Source organism: Octodon degus, unplaced genomic scaffold, assembly GCF_000260255.1.
Source record: "Octodon degus isolate 3935 unplaced genomic scaffold, OctDeg1.0 scaffold00016, whole genome shotgun sequence".
NCBI classification, from domain to species: domain Eukaryota; kingdom Metazoa; phylum Chordata; class Mammalia; order Rodentia; family Octodontidae; genus Octodon; species Octodon degus.
In genome coordinates, this window is record NW_004524592.1 from 7,160,800 (window position 1) to 7,176,233 (window position 15,434).

The following is a 15,434-nucleotide window of genomic DNA, read 5'->3' on the forward strand; positions in this document are numbered from 1 at the left end:
GAATGCACTCAAGATAAGAAATCATGATTTACAAAGTTTAGTTTTTGTATGTTGTTAATTTGAGAAAATTCATTTTACACAATGTAACTCTGCTTAGCATCATGGGAGGATGCGAGATGAGCAAGCCACAGCTCCCTTGTACTGCGTGCTCCAAGGAAGAGGCGTCTGGTTGGAAGTCATGTTTTATTTTTGTTCTTTACAGTTTTCCAGTAATGGTCATTCTTTGACTGATCCTTCCATAGTCACTCATATGTCACTATTCAGCAAAGCATTTGCAAACTAGTGGGCTAGGATTTCGAGTGCAGGTTATAGACCTCTCTATCTTTCTCCTCTACTTCAACATATGAACTCAAATGCATCCCACCAAAACACGTCTTCATAAGAAACTAATCTCAGTCCTGGTGTCCACATCCTTTGTGGTATCCAAAACAAGCAGAGCTTGATGAGCAGGGAGAGACCTTAATATACATGATTATTAACACTGACACACACACATACACAGACACACACACACACACACACACACACACACACACACACTCATTATAGTTCTTTATCCTCCAGAAACCTCTTTAAGAGGCAGATGTATTGCAAATCACCCCACTGTTTCTAACAATATCTCATCCTCTTACCCTGTGACTGTATGATATGTTTTAATACTTAACTGAGAAGATAACACCATTTGTTGGAGTTTACAAAAAATTGTGAAACAGAACTAGTTTTAAGATGCAAAACAGAGCATTTTAAGATTCTGAAAACGTTATCAATTCTCTCTCTGCCTAAATGATTGCTTAAATTTATTGATAGAAAACTTTCATTTGATAGTGAACTATCATTTTCCAATTAATATTGAGCAATAAGATATTATAGGGGCCTGAGAGATGGCTCAGTGGAATAAGCGCTTCCTTGGCAAGCACAAGAGCCTGAGTCCAATTCCCGATTCTACAAAAAAGAATAAATAAATAAATAAAGATATAAACTGGTCTCATTAGTAAATATTTCATATATGGGCACAAACTACTATATATATAGTTTTATGTATATATATAGTTACTTATATACATATATAGTTACATATATTATATATATGTAACTCTAGCATCACTAGTAGCCCAAAACTTCTAACTATAACATGATAAGTACAATACTGTATGAGGACTATGTGTACTTACTATGTTTCTTGGGTCTTGATTGTGATTTTTGCTATTTGTTAAATTTAGAAGCAAAATTTCTCAGCAGTTAATATTTCTAATCTAAGCTTTTAATCACTTTTGACTTCATACTACAGTACTCTTAACTTATGGTATATTTTCACAGTGTATATCTAATAACATGAATGGATAAAGAAAATGTAAATGTGATATCTACACACAAACAGAGTACTATTCTGGCACAAGGAAAGATAACTTGAGTCATGTGTAGGCAAGTAGATTCACCTTGAGGCCACATGTTAAATAAAGCAAATCAGACATACAGGCTTATATATTACACATGACTTCTTTTTTGTGAGAAACTAAAAAAATAAATAAAAAACAAAATATGACAGATAATAGAAGTAGGTGGATAGAGCATTCTCCAATGTAATGGGGATCAAGAGATGGGGGAGGTAGAGATGAAAAGCAGAAGCAACCTGTGTTATGTGCGTGTACCCAATCTGCACAACGAGTAGACACATTGCTGCCAACATGTGCTAATAAAAATCAAATAAATAAATGTATGGCGGTGATTCTCTGCAGTGTTTGCTATTGTAATCTCGGTTGCTGTACTTGTGCTCTGCATACTGTCTCTCATTGCTACCAGCATACTTCTAGGAGTGCTTTCCAATTGAAGGTACCATTTATATCATAACTGTATTCACTGTTTACGTAAAAAGAGTTAAGTTTTACATCAGATGCAATGGTTTCTATAAAAATAAAGCTGTAACTGACTTCTTAACGGATCTGGTTATTCTGTTGTAGTAGCCTAGCACACAGAGTTAATAATGGAGTGATGGAGCTGAAACTGGGAAAACAGGCTGGGATCTAGGCACACGGGTTGTAGGACAAAAAGACTGAGATACAGTGTGGCTGGTGGTGGTGGAACAGGGGAACGAGCCTGTGATACTGACAATCTGAGGAAAACAAAGAGATGGGACTGAGGAAGCAGGAGGAAAGGGTTGAAGACATGCTTTATCCAATTCCTAATTTTTCCCAGGGTTGGCCTCAGACAGGGAGACGCTATAGTAGCCAGGCATTCTCCTCTGTCTGTAAGGCTTCACTTGGCCTGAAAAGCACACCCCCTGAAGAGTTATATGGGTATGCTGGAGGCAGGAATGTCAGCTTTCATTAAAAGGTCTTAAAGTCTTCACTGGAACAAATGTCAATGATAATATATGAGAAACCATTTTCTTTTCTTCCTGACATACAGGAAAAACTTCTAAATCAGAATTTGTACCTTCAAAATGAAAATGCAATTTTAGTACTTTATAGAGAGTATCCCTGACCATGAGGCAAAAGACTAATTCCTGTATCTAAGAATATGCCTAAAATTGTTGTCTTTGTTCATTAAGAATTTGAGGCTAGCCTGGACAATGTAGCAAGGTCTGGTCTAAAATAAAATAAAAACAGAATAAATAAAATAAAATGAGAAAAAATCATTTTCTCTATAACAGTATTTGTGTGGTAGCCCAGAAGAGCCCCAAAGATAGGACTTTTAATATATTTTTAATTCATTTTAATGAGAAAAATAGCAATGAAACAGTTTCAAAACAGGTTAGCAGGACAGTTACAATAATTAATACACTGCATATTGTTGTCTTCATAGTAGTTATTCAGAGGACAAGATGCAGACATGATATCATGTCTAAACAACATTAATACAAACCTTTCTTCAAGTTCTGTTAGTTCTATTAGTTCCTCATTGAACTAATAGTAGGTAGCTGTGTATCTATCCTATTTTGTAAATACATTTTTTTTTACTACAAAATGGTCTTTTACTTATATCCCCCTTTTTTGTTTTGTTTTGTCAGAGATGGGTGTTCCATTGCTGCTATAGAAGCTGTATTTGGAGAAGTCTTTAAATGGCCTTTTCATACTTGATGCCAGTTCAAATATTGTAGGTACTTGAATTCAGCAAAATAACCCAATATAGTCCAATAGTCCATAATAGTAGTGGGTTATCAGCAGAGCTGGCAATTGTCCAAAGTTGTTGACTTGAGCCTTTTACAGCTCAGCATATAAATGTGGCATTACTTTTTATACCTTGTGGCTATACTTTTCTGCTGGATAGTTAAGACCAAGTTAAAGCAAGACCTATATAAGTAAAAATGTAACTTTTGTATCTGAAAAGGCCAGTCAAATCCCCTCAGGATTTACCCTGAAACCATGTACAGCACATGTTGTGGAGCTTTTGTCAGTGTCAGCCATCTGGATGAGTCACAGCCATTGCTTGACCAATTTGTTCTTTGTGAAAGCCTGAGAGAATTTTTTCTCTCTAGGTGACTCCCCTTAGGAACACTCTACATCATCAATCACTTTCCTCTGTGGCCCCATAATCTCCTTGATCAGAAAATTTGGGACATCACTGAGTTTCAAGATGTCACAGCACAGGTTCTCCTATGTCCTGAGTCCTCACTGATCTTGAAGAGGTAGGGCCAAAATATCAGCTATCCTTGTGGCCCTTCTTTTTCTCTAATTTTTAGTCTGCAAAGTTTAGTTGTTAAGCATCCAGAAGAGAAGTTTAATGATATTATTATCCTGTAACAGAGACAGCTGAGCTTAACATCACTATCTGTCTGAATATCAAGTGCCTTAGACAAAACATGGAACTGCTATTTTCCAACAACCCTGGATATTCTAAACTTTAAATCCCTATAGAACATTAAAAAAAAAAAATTACACATTTTAACACAGGAACTTAGAAAGGACTTTTAATATTCTAAATCTTTTTTCTTTTTTTCTGTGCTAAGGATCAAACCCGGGTCCTCATACATGGTATGCAAGAGCTCTAGAGCTGACCTAGATTACACCTCTGTCCTTATTCCAACTTTCTCAATGCAATGCAAGTCTCTATTTTTCAAGCTGATGTTAGCCAGAAACCACTTTTTTTTAAAAAAAAAAAAAAAAAAAAAGAGGGCTGGTGAGATGGCTCAGTGGTCTAAAGCATCTACTTAGAACAAGCTTAGCAAAGCACAGGGACCGCGGTTCAATCCCCCAGCACCACATGCCAGCCAGCCCCGCCCCCTGCTGGGCTGAGCTGGCCACACACACACACACACACACACACACACATAAATAAATGAATAAAATTAAAAAAAAAAAAGAAAGAGTAAAAAGAAGAAGTTGGACATTAAGGTGTAAAATGGAATAAGGAGAAAAAGTACCTAATGAGCTAATTTAGTTTGTAAATTGCTTCATAAAATAATCATTTCTTTTTCTTCTTCTTAGTCATCTCTTTGGAGAAAAAGGGTCTAAACATTGAAATTCTTATATACCAGAATTAGAAAATGTAAATAGAAGTGTTTTTAATTCTAATATGACAAAAAGAAAATGATGGATTACTGAAACTCTTTAAAATAAAAAAAAAAAAAAAACTAGTATGACTAAGCAAAATAAGACATTTTCCTCTGGTTATGTGGAAATGACCCCTGTTAAGCCAATATGGAAATACTGTTTGCTGCCCCCAAACTTGTTGTTTACAAATTATTTGATAGACAAGATGAAATAGAGGAAAAGTGGTAGCACTTTGTTCAGCGTGACCTTCAATAATATGGTGACAGCCCCTCACCAGTATAACACTGGTACAGGACTCCTCTAAAAGAGAGAATTAAGTGGCTGACAAGAACATCTACTTGCTCCCAGAGTCAGATTATCTATTTGTCAGAAATGAGATTGCTGAGCTTCTGATTTAGGGCAGGAGCAAAGCCACCCTGATAGCCAGAGAATAGAAATGGGGGTGTGGTTCAGACCTCCATTTGCAGGGTGTTTCAGTAGCATTATTAATCCCTGCCAATTATGACACTGGCTGAATTTTATAGGAATAAGCATGAAAAGTTATGCCGTGCCATGTGCTTCTGAACTATTTGATTATGGATATCTCTCAGAAGGTTATCCTGACTTTTCACATTCTCTCCAGTTTAAAAACTTTCATCATTAAGAAAATGTCTTACTGATGTCTTTAGGCAGCAATGTATTTTTCTAACTTCCAACCTTCATTTCCACTTTTAAACCATCTTTGCAATGTCTTTTCACTACAACACTCTGGGATTCCTAGATAATTTCTCTCTGTTCCAACCTTAGTTAATGGTCTATCCTGATTCCAGCCTCTTCTTCTGTTTGTTTGTTTTGTGGAGACAGGGTCTCACCTTGTGGCTCGGGCTGGCCTTGGACTCAGTTAATATCTCCAGGTTGTACTTAAAATATGGGTAATTCTTCCGCCTCAGCCTCCCGAGAGCTGGAATCACAGGTGTACGCTGTCACACGCAGCTTGGGATATAATTTTTGTAGCATCATTTTGTCTACATGATTTTTACCCTCAAATCTGTAAATGGGTTCTAAACTTCTTTCTATCTGAACTCAAAACTTTACTAGGACTGACGAGAGAAAATAAACACTACATTACATGCCACAAGGAAGAGAAAATGGATATAGCACAGTGTCTACCTCAAAGCTGTTGCAATATTGTGACTGGGATCAAGATATAAACATGGCACTCAGGAGTGTTCAGGTAAGAAGAACCTTAGTAGAAAGAATCAAATCAGTGTCTTCTCTGACTCCAACCAAGATAGACCTTTGGGGACCTTTCTCTTAAAATGGTGTCTTCCCTCTAGGCCTTCCAGCCCTCCTTGCTGAGGGGAAGAAGTCACTGTTTCACAGAAGAGATCTTCAGTTAGGTCAGAGGACTGGCAATTTGTGCTGAAGATGCTCCTGTGAGGATTGAGAGCTGGTGCCCACGCACAGCCTTGACTCATGTTTTCAAACAGAAAATGTGGACAGAGAATTTGAGTCTACGTTTTCCGGTTGCTAAAGATGAATCAGCTCTTGCAAGGATTTCTCTTCTCTGCTCTTTATCCCTCCTTGCTCATCTACCTTTGCCTACTGACTTCTGATGTTCTGAAAATTCCTGAAATCAAAGGCAAAGGATAAGAATTTGCTCTCATTTCTAGGGTCTGATGAGCCCTCAGGACTTGTTAAAAAGTTGCATGGTGGCGAGGGGTGTGTGGTTTTCTCTTTCTCTGCTCATCAGCCTGGCTGGGTTTCAACTGGTTTCTTAAAAGTATTGCTGAGTAGTGACTCCTCTGGAACACTAAGCCATGCACAGAGCGAGTGGGTAGCTCAGGACACACACACACACACATGGTGCCAGCTCAGCTATGGGGGAAACAGCCAGGTTTTCAGGACAGCACCAGTTGTTCTGTCACCTGCTCCTGACAGGCAGTTCCAGGCTCCCTGACAGGCAGAACACGTGCTCTCTGCAGTGTGCCAAGGGGCAGCAGATTATGAGGGCGAGAGAGTAAGACAGAAAGGCTGGACCGAAGTGCAGTCAGTGCAGGTCAACACTAGAGATGAAACAGAGGGGTGCAGAGGCTGTATGGTGGGACCCTCATCTCCTCAGCAACCTCTCAACCACAGTGAAATAAAGAGCAAAGCTGTGCCGCAGGGTAGCATGAAGTAGCAAGAGCGTTCTCAGACTTAAACTTCCAATACTATACAAGTGTTTTGTATAGGAATGTCAAAGAACATACAAACACATATATTTGTATACAGGCTTTCCAAAAAAACCATTATTGCTTAATGATGAACATATTCTCAAGACATTTGTGTAATTTATTTTGCTCAAACTTCAGTCAGATTTTCTCTCTGTTTTTCTTTTTTTTTTTTTTTTCGGTGAGGGATTACCTAAAAATGTAACAAACAACAGAGAAAGACCACGGGTGACCTTGACGGAAACAAAGGCGCAATCTAAAAATGAGCCCCAGAAGACTAATTTCCATTACTGATTAATGATTTTCATCTCTTCATTACAAATTAAAAAGGTTTTAGGAACCATTGAGAATTTTTTCTCTAAATGCAGGTTCTAATAACACCTTTCAACTATAAGGCAATGAAAGAAAAATATGATAATAAAACAAGATAGCAAATTAGGAAGGAGGAAGCATAGAAAGATTCTGTACAATGCAGAACTGAGTGAATGGTCAGGTCCAAAACACGACAATGAAATCAGATTTATACTTAAGTCTATGCAGAACGACTTTTACAAATGGTTCTGAATTCTTTTTAATGCACGTAGGTTGCAATGCTAAGAACACAAACTCAACAAAACAAATTTTCCAAGAGTCAGTGGGTCAAAGAGTCACATAAAATACTTTTCTTAGTCCTTGTGAAATAATTCTGTTGTTTACTACAAAACACAACAAGAATGAAAACTGAATTCCACAGTGCAGGAGGTATTTTCTTCATGGACATAAAGAGAAGGAAATGTATACACAAAGCAGTCTTAGTTCTAAAGTATCATGCTATGTCGCATTAGGCAGAGCTTTACTGCCCGTGATTCCCAGAGCTCATAAGCCATTACAATTCTAAGCAGTAAAATCATACCTCAATTTGTTGAGTCACTGGGCTTCACTGAAAGAAGTCTTGAGAACCCAAGTTTTCCTTAAATGTTGATGCAAAATTACTGGCTTAACACAAACGTCCCCCTGACTCTGACTGAGAGCAAAAAAAATGATTTTTTGCAGGACACAGTACTGTATAACTTTGTATTTAAACAGAAAACCTTATTCCATGCCCATCTTTCCCTCCAATTTGTAAAACATCAAAAGCCCCGGCTGATAATACCTGCGGTATGCAGGCTTACACACGACCCAGAGCAGGAAATCCCCTTCTTTACAAGAATGTCCCTGTAAGCCGTCTTGAGCTAGGTCCAGGTCCCGCTATCATTCAGTATGACAAATGACATATTATGACAGAGGTAATACCCACAACCTGCTTCACCTGACAGACAGGACATCATCCACCTAGGACAAAGCAAATGTGACAAATACAAACCTCATGGAACTGCCTTAAACAAAAAAAGGAAAAGAAATCGGTCCTTGTCTTTCTTTCAAGGCCCAAATGCCTAACCTTCAGAAGGAAAACACTGAAAAGGTGCCCACTGTTTGTCCCGCTGCATGTGTGCCGCCAGGCCGAGATGCTTCCCAGGGAGGCCGTGTGGATTTCCGCAGATCCACCCTTGAATGCTAAATAACTGCTCTGCACACTCTGCTCTGCAGAGCTCAGGGAAATGGCAGCCAGAGCGATGAGTGGTTGGCATGGCAACAAGGAAAAGAAAAATTCTGCAACCTCTTGTATTGTTAGGCCAGCTTGTTTATTTGCCTCAGGAGGTGGTGCCGTAGGCTTTAGTCATTTTTTGGAAGAAATGGTTGTATGCCATTTGCTCTCCATAAATTAATGCAGTATTATGTACAACAGGTCATATTTTAAATGAGATGCTGGCTCCTCCTGGTAAATCTCAAAACTAGAAATGGAGGCAGAGAAGAACAGGACCCTAAGAAAAGGCAGGTTGGGATTTTCAAAGATTGAACAAAAGTGTCAGAGAGAAACGGAAAGCATGCTCCAATTTTGCATGGAAGAGTGCTGATGTTTTCCCCCATCTTGGGTTTCCAGGCTTCTGCTTAGAACTGCAGCAACAACAAGCACACATATCTGAGTCTGTCCTCTGGGCTACTTGAGTCATGTGGATGTTAAAGCACAGACTCAGGCTTTGGAAGATCCAGCTCCCTCCGTATGCTCTGAAAAAGTGACAGCCTTTCCACCTAGGCTGAGAGAAGGCTGCAAGGCATGCCCGGAAAGGTTGGGAAAACAAAGGCAGCAGAGAAATCTTAAGGAGTCAAGTGAAGAAATGGAAATCCCTATGCTTACCCCCAAGAAATACCTGCTGCTGGCCTTTGGTGATACAGTGTCATTTTCCACCATGACTGCTGTTTCTTACCAGAGTTCAAGGCACTATCAATTTAGGTAATCAAAATCCCTAAAATTGGGGGCTGACAGGATAGCTCAGGGGGCTAAAGCACCTGCTTAGGCAAGCACAGGGAGTATGGTTCAACCCCCAGCACCACATGCTGTGCCAGACACTCCCCTTGGCAGGCTGAGCCAGACACACACACACACACACACACACACACACACACACACCCCCACCACCACCACCATCATCAACAACAACCTAAAAGTCGGACTTTAAATACCTCGATGTTTTGCTATTTATCAACATCTTAGAACTATCTCTTTCTTCCCTCAGGCTTCAAACTGTGAATAAACTTATGATTTTGTCATGCTTAAAGGTACGTGAATGTGAGTTCTGCACGAGAAGGCAAATGGCCCTCCTCGCCTAGAAGGAGTGCTGTCACGGCTGCTGTAGTCCCTGTCTGGCAAGTGGAAGAGCAGAAAGAGTATTAACAGGAGACAAAAGGCCTGTGTTCTGGGAATGGTTCTGGGCTCTGAGATGGGTGGTCAAAGCAGCAAAGAGCTCTGGGGAGTCACTTTACAGGGTTCTCCTGGCTTTCTGTCTTATCATCTATAAGACAGAATATTAGCAGATTCTGTTAGTGTTGTCTAACAAAGGGCACCTCCTAAATTTATATAGATATATGCTATGTTATTTTCATATAAAGTCCAACATGAATGTGGGCCCTGCTCCAGGATAAGAAGCATAAAGATGAGATTCATTTGTCACTGAGTGGGACATTCACAGGGACGAGGATGTATTTGTTTGCTTTGCTCAACAAAGTAGAAAAAAAAGAGGAAGGGAGAGATAATCACAAGCCATTACTTTTCTCATTCACATTTTACAAAACAATTTAAAAATATTTCTTCCACCTTAGTTTTTTTAATGGCTAGAATTTTAGTACCATCTCGTTTCTTTTTGCATTCTGTGACAGTTTAGAATAATAACACTTCAGTAATGAGAAAACAATCTGGAAGTATCAAAACTTATAGTTGAGAAAATAATTTTACTTATATTTCTATGGATTGGCTTTAAATTGTATGGAAGGAGATAAAATCTTGAAGAGTATGTTGTACAGAAGTGTAATTTAAAATATTTTCCTCTAATAGTCCATATTTTTCCAGCACTTGATCCCAGTGCAGAAGATCAAAAGTTAAGTTTACCACAAAATACCATTTTTTAAAAAAGTATTACGGCCTGTAAGTGAAAATGAACCCTACAAAGGGTGAGGTAGGAAGAACAAGGCAAGAACCTTGGTTGAAGTAGGACCAGTCTAGAAGGAAGGATGAAAGAATCGACGGGTGTAAGCCACTAATGACAAAAATCCTATTCAAAGAGATGAATGAAAAGAACTAATTTTCCAGAAAATTTATGTCTAAAGTGAAGAAAGAACTATAGAAAGAACTAAAATAAAGGGTTGGGGATTCAAGCATGACACAGAGCTGAAAACTGAAGGTCCCTGTGAAATGCTTCATGTGAACTGTTTTACAGAGCATCATTTTCACTCATTGGTTTGTTGTTAGTATTATTTATTTTTCTAAGCCAGGGTCTTACTGTGTGGTTCAGGTTAGTCCTGAATGTATGGACTCAGGTGATTCTTCTATTTCAGGCAACCAAGGAACTGGGACTAAGTATGTAGTACCAGCCATGATTACCTTTTACAGGGAAAAACTGTATCTCATAGGTTGTATCTGAATGATAAAAGAACAAATAGGTGTATAGCTTCTTTATGCTAAACAAATAAGGATTTCAAAATATATCACCAGCTTATATACATGCATAGAAAAGAATAGCATTTTTAAAATATCGTATTTGAGATATAAGAGCACCTCTTTTTTTTGTTTTATTTTTTATTTAATGTATTTGATAAAGGGTCTCACTATGCAGCTCAGACTCACAGTGATCCCCCTGTTTTCAGCCTCCCCAGTGCTGGGATTTTTGGCATGCTCCATCAAGCCTGGTCTTGGTGGCTGGCTCAGTGCTCCTGGGGGCGGGGCCAGGGAGGCACATGGTGCCAGGAATCAAAGCCCAATCCCTGCGCTTGCCTAAGCAGGCCTTTAGTCCACAGAGCTATCTCACTGGCCCTAAGAGCACCTCTTTTGCGGGAGATGATTTTCATTGCATAATTTATTAAAGTTCAGCATAAATCAGCAAATGAGAAAAGTTATCACCTATTTAGCTAGTGTTTGGAGAGAAATTTAATTGCACATGCAGTTATCATGAGATATTCTTTGTAGTATATAAGAAACAAAAGTTTTACATTTTCTGTTACTTATAGCTTTCCACATTGACATATTTTATGGTTTCAGTACTTAACTTACTACTTTGGACAGTTAGTTTAAAATAGTAATATGGTTTGGATTGAAAATACCACTGTGGTAGTTGATGGCTTATTATTTTCCATCTCTGTCACTATGAACACATACATAAAGCCTCTGCTATCAATCACCCAAAGATGATATGAGACTCACTGATACAAGTCGAACTGACTTCAAAATTAACTCAGGATGCTCCTGAAACCATCACATAAAGGTAAAGATCTGTTAGTCTTCTTGATTTCTTTTCTCAAAGAAGCTGGCAAGGACAGGCTGACCCAGCAAATACATTTTTCTGATGCTCATTCAGATCACCAAGCAAATGGAACAGTAAATGATGTTCTCCACTGCTTTTCTGAACAAGGACCACTGTGAGTGAGAATCAAGTGATGACTGCCCAAGACACAAAAGCTAGGTCTTTACGTCATCTTCCCATTAATTGAAAAAGCATTTTCCTCTCTCTGCACTCCGATGCTCATTCATTCACTCACTCAGCATACACATATTGAGGACTGGAGGCATTAGATGGTGTTACAGGACATGATGAGGAGGAGAACCTTGGTCTACCAGCTAACTCTCTTGTTTCTTTTAACCACTGTACTGTAATGCGCCTTCACCTCCTCATGCCTTGACTCCTTGAAAATTCTTAGTTAATATTCCACACATGCAAGCTCCAACCTCTTCAAGTTATGTTATACCCAGCTGTAAAAAAATTCCTTGATCAAGTGTACCTCCTGTTCTCATTGCCACCACCTTGTATCCAATAAATAACAGCTATTACTTCTTGGACTCTTCATTTTATACACTTTATCTTAGTCTCACTGTTACTGAGAGGTGAGGAAATGTTTTAGTTTCATTCTTAACTACAGTTTTTCTTGCTAATAAGTTAGATAAGGGCTGTGTATAGCTTCTGAATTCCTTGAGTCGTTTTGAATGTCACCACCTTCCTTTCCTGTTCTGCATGGACTCCTGCAAGATACATGTTTTTTTAACCAGAGCAACTGCTGAAAAATTCAGTTTTCAAAGATATGTTGCCTTCAAAAGGAATGCAATATCATCTATTGCAGAAGCTGTAAATCTTCTCGAGTTAATAGCACAGGTAGTGCTTGACAGAGGGCGAGTATCATGGTGTTACTCTTCAATATTTAAAATACTTTACTGTACCTCCATAAATTTGGTTGCCCCTGCAGGAGGTGCACAATTCGAGAATATTGACTTTTAGTATCAATAAACGATCCCTCTTCAAATCTGCCTTTCTGTATTCCTCATTTGACCCTGCAGACATGGTTTCTGTATCTGAATTCACTTCATGCCCAGGTCTCATGTGCTGTAACAGCCACTGATCCATGACGTTCAGGGCCGACTTCTTGTACACACCTTTGCACAGAAACTAACATGGCACTTCATACATAAAAAATCATCACAGTAGTGTTTTTAAAATTTTTATTTATTTATTTTTTCACAGTAGTGTTTTGTGTGAGGAGAGTTTTAAAAACTTTCCTGTGTACTCATTTTTTTCTCTTCTATCATGTCAAATGCTTCCCACAATTCTACATTAAAATTTACATATGCATCAGGTATACTTTTTTGTGCATGTTTATGTGGGAGAGTTTGGTGCTAGGGATGAAACTCAGGACTTCACTCCTGCTAAGGACATTTATTTATTTATTTATTTATTTATTTATTTATTTATTTTTACCAATTTTACGCACCTTAACATATATTTTAATAGAATTTACTATCCATAATTGTTTCAGAATAATTGATGAAGTATAGAAAGCTAATCCTCAAACAAGTAAGGGGTGATTTTGAAGGCAACATAGCTTTTCTTTCTAGAATGGGCTCACTCTTTTGGGTGATAATTTTCTGTATGCAATTTAATAAGCTTATGTCTGTTAAATTCTGAATTATAAAGAAAAATGATGGTGAAAAACAATGATAGTGGATGCTAGCATTCCTCTATGCCATTAGTTTTGCATATAACTACTACGAAAGAATATAGTCAGTGACAGAGTAAAGGAAACTCCTGTTAAAAGTCATATTTTGAAAAGAAGTAAACTAAATTATGTTCTCTCTCAAACACCGGTACATCATTTTTAAATAGCTATCTGAGAATATTTTAAATGGTTCTTTTTTAAATTTAGGACAGGGTCTACAGAGTCTACAGGGTCTCACTATATAGATCGGACTCATAGTGATTCTCCTGTTTTCAGCTTCCCGAGGGCTAGGATTACAGGCGTGCACCACCATGCCCAGTCTCGACTGCTGCCTCAGCGAGCCCCAGGGGCGGGGCCAGCATGAGACGCCAGATATTGAACCCTGGCCACTGCCCTCTACCTACACAGTGAAATCATTCCTTTATATGCTGGTTTTCTTTCTTTCTTTTTATTTTGAAGGTTGTGGAGATGGATTTTACATATCTTTCTATAAAGTACGTAGATTTCTGATCAATCATTATATTTAGGCCCACTGCTGTTCATGAAAATCAACAAGAAAACTCTTAAGTTTTTCTCATAGATTAAAATGCTGATAATCTCTAGCAAAACACACACACACAAGCAGCCATCTGTCTGTACAAACCAAGGAAATAAAAATTAAATAGGGAAATAGAACTGAGAATGCAACTAATTTGGGTCAAGTTCAGACTAGTGACCTTGTTTTTCTCTTTTTAGTATCTATTTCTCCTGGTCAACTGGAATTTCAGCCCGGACCTAGTAAAAGCTAAGCATGGTAAATTAATTCACTTTCAGACTAAACTGTTGGCAAAGCACAAAGCAAGTACTACGACAGTGGGTTCTCGGTTACCTGCGGTTTCTCTGTCACCTGAGGTCAGCTCTCCGTTGATTCCGTTCTCTTTGGTATCTGAATAGGGGCCCTGTGGCCCATGCTCTCCATAGGCAGCCTCTTCATCATCTCTGTATGGGAAGCCATTGGCGCTTCGGACAAGTCCTTCCCCTGCCCCAGCTTGGTCTTTAATTTCCGGTGGATGTGGGTGTGCAGATGCCTCTGTTAACGGAGCTGAGGTCCAATGTGGTGCCTTGGCTTCATCTTTCCGTTCCTCTGCCATTCTTCAAAGCTGTGGAATTTCTGCAATTGTAACAGGAAAAACAGTAACCACCCATCGCTTTGGGGAAATCTGATCTAATACCAGTGGTACCAAGATGGGCAAAATCTGTTGAATAATCAGTGGTTTGCTATAATCAACAAGCCATTTCAATAACCCTCTACTTTTTCTTCTTTATTTCTTTTCTTTTCTTTCTTTTTTTTTTTTGTACTGGGAATTGAACCCAGGGTTTTGCACAAGTATTCTTCCACTGAACTATATCCTTAGCCCTCTTCACTTTGAGAGGGGTCTCGCTAAGCTGCCACCCTGACCTCAAACTTGCAATCTTCCTTCCTCAGCCTGCTCCCTCCTAGTAGCAGGGATCCCAGGCATGTGCCACTGCACCCAGCTCAATTATCCTCATTTAATATCAAGAACTAGCCATTGTTGATGCCTTGTGTAGTAGGGTTTCTAGAATATTTATCCTGAACAATTAGGATAGGGGAAAGGAGAAAGGAAGGAAAGAGTATATACAAGATAGCTAAGATAATCATATTACTAATTTCTATTAGCTCATTGAATGGAACAGTTAGTGCTTATACTGCTTGAACAATCTTACATGCTTATATTTGGTAATCTGAACAACCTCTTTAAAGATAATAATATACAATATAATAACCATTGTTAATTTTCTATCATTTTGTTTTGAAATTCTGTGTGTTTTTTTTTACTCTCTTTAAAATGAAGTATTTAAAAATACATGAGCACCATCATTCTACATATGTCTTAAAGAAACTAATGTTTGACACATCTTAACTCATTTTCACTGACTTAAGGTCTTGAGTGTTGACTGCCCATTGAAGGCAAGGGCTCCATCAACCTAGGGAAAAGAAATCTGCAGTACGAAAACAACTTTGTGGAAAGAGTGAGGGAGGAAAGGAAAAGGTCATTGCAAATCACTCCCAGGACTCTCTTGAAAAACAACCTTCAGTGGAACCTAGGAAAGACAATCAACCTTTCAGTTTCAAAGTTCAATTTAAGCCACTGGCAGACATGGTTTCCCGAGTACTGTAAATTAAGAGTTTTGACTTCAA

General features: G+C 38.6%; 1 protein-coding gene across 3 annotated transcripts in view; it reads right to left on the bottom strand.

The window, feature by feature from the left end:
• Map2 (microtubule associated protein 2) overlaps window positions 1-15,434 on the bottom strand; it is a 306,953-nt gene that overhangs the window by 62,468 nt on the left and 229,051 nt on the right. For all 3 annotated transcript variants that reach the window (XM_004626615.2, XM_004626614.2, XM_004626613.2), the window contains exon 5: window positions 14,103-14,384. In XM_004626615.2, coding sequence (XP_004626672.1) covers window positions 14,103-14,364 — 262 coding nt within the window. In that variant the 5' untranslated portion in view covers window positions 14,365-14,384. The remainder of the gene's footprint in view (window positions 1-14,102; window positions 14,385-15,434) is intronic.